General features: G+C 41.1%; 1 protein-coding gene across 1 annotated transcript in view; it reads right to left on the bottom strand.

Moving 5' to 3' along the window:
- lrrc7 (leucine rich repeat containing 7) overlaps positions 1-3,555 on the bottom strand; it is a 41,224-nt gene that overhangs the window by 12,766 nt on the left and 24,903 nt on the right. Inside the window, exons 20-21 of the mRNA XM_035653584.1 lie at positions 1,905-2,117; positions 291-458 (exon numbers count right to left, since the gene is read on the bottom strand). Coding sequence (XP_035509477.1) covers positions 291-458; positions 1,905-2,117 — 381 coding nt within the window. The remainder of the gene's footprint in view (positions 1-290; positions 459-1,904; positions 2,118-3,555) is intronic.

The following is a 3,555-nucleotide window of genomic DNA, read 5'->3' on the forward strand; positions in this document are numbered from 1 at the left end:
CACCAGACGTTCTGAGTAGCTTTTAGTCATGCTGAGAGAGATTCATGGGATCTGATTGCCAAAACTAAGGCGTATTATACCCACCGCATGGATCCTTACAGTTCGAGGTGGAAGACAAAGGTAGTAATAATAATGTACATTACAATCGCAATAATGGCACACAATTAAATAATAGTTCATGGTTGCTGTAGTTGGCTGAAGAAGGCAGTGGCAGCTACTCTCTATAATTACCTATGAGTGCAGTAATAACAGCAGTACCAGGGGTTCATTGTTCTCAGAGGGATACTCACAGCGTTAGCAGACGGAGGAGGAGGTAGTGGCAGCCAGCGGCCAGCAGGGGGCTCATGCTTAGTGTTATTGTAAAGGTTAAAGTTCAAAGTGCTGCTGCGCCCCTGGCCGTGACCCCCGCCCTGACAGAGCATGCCCAGCGTGAGCGTGTTGTGCTTTAGGACACCACTCTGATTGGAGAAGACAACATCACATGACATGGGTGAATGTAAGGGGAGGGAGGCGGAGCCTACACAGCGGGCTGCAGCGTTTTGACAACACACTGTGAGCTCCACAAACAGATAAACAAACACTGATAGAACAACAACAACAACAACAACAACAACAGTGCAGAGTTGCTGAAAGCACAGAGAAATGTTAGCTAGTGACCAGTCAATACACACAGAGAACATTGTGTCATACAAGCAACAACTGGTGGATCAGTTCATTTCATCATTATCATGTAAGTTTTCAGATTAGTACCAGTTACCATTAGTAACATATGTGATTATATAAACAAACCATAAGCCCAATCCCTAACTGAAAACTGATCATTATAAGGTTGTCCAAATGTCAATGCCAACTTCTTTTTGCACCATGTGACAGGTTAGGTCGATCAATTGAAATAAACCATTTCAATTCAGCAAGTTTTTAGAAGCTGTTTTCATAACTGTGTTCTCTAGACCTCCTCCCTACTATGTCTGATTGTCCTGTCTGTAGAGGGACCGGTTCTAATTAAAGAATTAGTTTGACATTTTGAAAAATACGTTTATTCACTTCCTTGCTGAGAGTTAGATGAGCCGATTGATTGCACAATCATGTCTGTAAACGGTGAATATGAAGCTAGAGCCAGGAGAAATAAATACTGAAAACAGGTAACCTGGGTCTGTCTAAAGATAAAATAATATGCCTGCCAGCAGCTAAAAGCTCACTAATTAATACATTATATCATGTTTGTTCAATCTGTACAAAAACCTAAAAATGACAAGATAACCCTAACCCTAACCCTAACCCTTTAACAGGTGTTCATTTATTTATTTCTATATTGGGCTTATGACTTTCAGGAGTCTTGTCATTACTGCAAGGTTGCCTGGCAACCAGTGGAAACTCCAGGAAGTAACTGTGCTGACCAAGATATAGTTACAGCACACAACTACCCTCTTCTGATCTAACTTTAGGCAAACAAGTGAATAAGAGTACTTCCTAAAATGTTCATCTATTCCTTTAAACACACTACTGTTCCCTAGATTTGTATAATTACCATAATTACAGTGCTCTGCAAAACATCTTCATCCTTAACAAGTGATTGAACTGATTCTGAAGGTGCAAATATCAAACACCAAAAGATTCAAGAACTGACTCCGAATAAGGGCTGTATCTTAAATTAACAGAAGATTATTATATTTAGTTTTACATCAAAATCAATCTACTCCAACTATCTTGGTGACTTTTCCAGTAGTGCGTGTGCAGTCAGGCTGACAGAGCGACAGTGTGGATGGGACACACATGCAGCCAGACACATATCTGGTCAACCTTACAACACAGACTTACACAGATACAGACAGGGAGGGCCTCCGAATGCTTTGTGTGTGAGTGTGTATCTCCCTCTTCAGTGTTTCTGCATTGCACAGACGTACCCTGTCCAATCGTTTGGCCTCTATGTGCCTAAGTAGCTGTTGCCTCCAGTCGGCAGGCATCCTGGAGGTGATGTCTTCAGGTTTCTGTGGTACGACAGGTCTTACTTTGATGGTGTCATCAGATGGTTTCTCAGGGCAGGTTGCCAGAGTGTAGTCAGGGGGCATCTTCTCCAGCAGGGCGGCCATGGTGGGACGAGCTGACACTGGGCGGGCCTGAGGACCAAGGGTTAATAATTTATAAAGACGATAAAAAAATTAAGTTGTACTTGATAGTGATACAATTATGTTATTTAAACCTGCACAAGTTTTAGGGCCTGCAACCCTAATTGCAGTGCTTTCAGTGAAAAAGCTCTGATAAAACTACGTAAGCTGCTCTGTATAAACTGGCTGGTGAACAATGTGGAAACCAAAACAGAGCGAAATAAACAATACTGGACATTTATCAAGTGACCAGAAACCATAACTTCAAATGAGTGCTTTTGTTGCTCCGTATTTAATGGATGTGCGAAAAGGCAACTGTTTGCTAATATGTTTCAAAGGTTAAAGATGTCTTTAACATTAGCAACAACGCTAACATGCTGATGGTTAGCAGTTATAATGTTTACCATGTTCACGTCTTAATTTAGCATGTTAGCATGCTAACATTTGCTTTGACATGAAACAAAGTAAAGCTGAAGCTAATAGGAATTTCATTGGTTTCGCAAGTATTTAGTCATAAACCAAAGTAGGCTATGGGACAAATTGAAGTTTTGACAAGATGAGTGAAGAGTTCATGAAAGTCGTTTCCATATTTCAGCCTGGACTAATGGGGCCAGCTGCCTAATACTGTCATCCCTAGAGCCAAGTTGCTAGTGTGGCTAATAGCATATTATAGTATAGTATAGTATCCTGTGGTGTTGCAAGGCTTAAATGAGAATACCAGCCAGATAGACACAAAGACTGCAGTTTACAGACGATATGACGAGACGAGATGATGGAGCTGCATTGGCTAAAGACTGCAAGGATAAGTGTTTCTTGTTTCTTTCTTGGTCCCTTTCTCCTTCATAATGAAATATGCCAGATGAGGTGCTTTGCGCATCTAATCAGTATGCTCCTGGCCACCTCTCTGTGGCTATTTTTGGAAAGTCTGACTTGGGGCAAACCCAGAACATGCTGAAGGGATTATTTATGGACTTGGGAATGCCTTGGGATCTAGGGATATGGCTGAGGCGAAGGACACCTGTGCTACTCTGCTTAGTCTGCTGCTACAATGGGCTGCAGGTAATTGGTGGAAAATGGATACTGTAATGCCAAGTGGTGGTTTACTGATGTTATTAGACAGGGTGCAAATACCCGGTCTCCAGTGTCAAAGTTAAATGCTTTATAGCCCAATTCAGTCATCTAGGCCTTCCATGTGACTCATTGTTGAGCTATAAGAACATTACTTCTTGCCTTTTTTAACAAAAGCCTTTTCTGGACATGAAGCAATGCTCATCTCAAGTGTAGTGACTGTAATCCATAAATACATTTTAATACATTGATTTTTCCTTCTTTCTCTCTCTATCTCTCTCTTTATGTTGTTATGTCTTTGTCTCGTATTGACTTCAAGATTCAGGATTCAAGAGATTTAATATCATATGTACAGTATAAACACAAGGCTAGTACGCACAAT

The sequence above is a fragment of the Morone saxatilis genome, unplaced genomic scaffold, assembly GCF_004916995.1.
Source record: "Morone saxatilis isolate NCDOM2014 unplaced genomic scaffold, NCSU_SB_2.0 Contig12, whole genome shotgun sequence".
Classification (NCBI taxonomy): Eukaryota; Metazoa; Chordata; class Actinopteri; family Moronidae; genus Morone; species Morone saxatilis.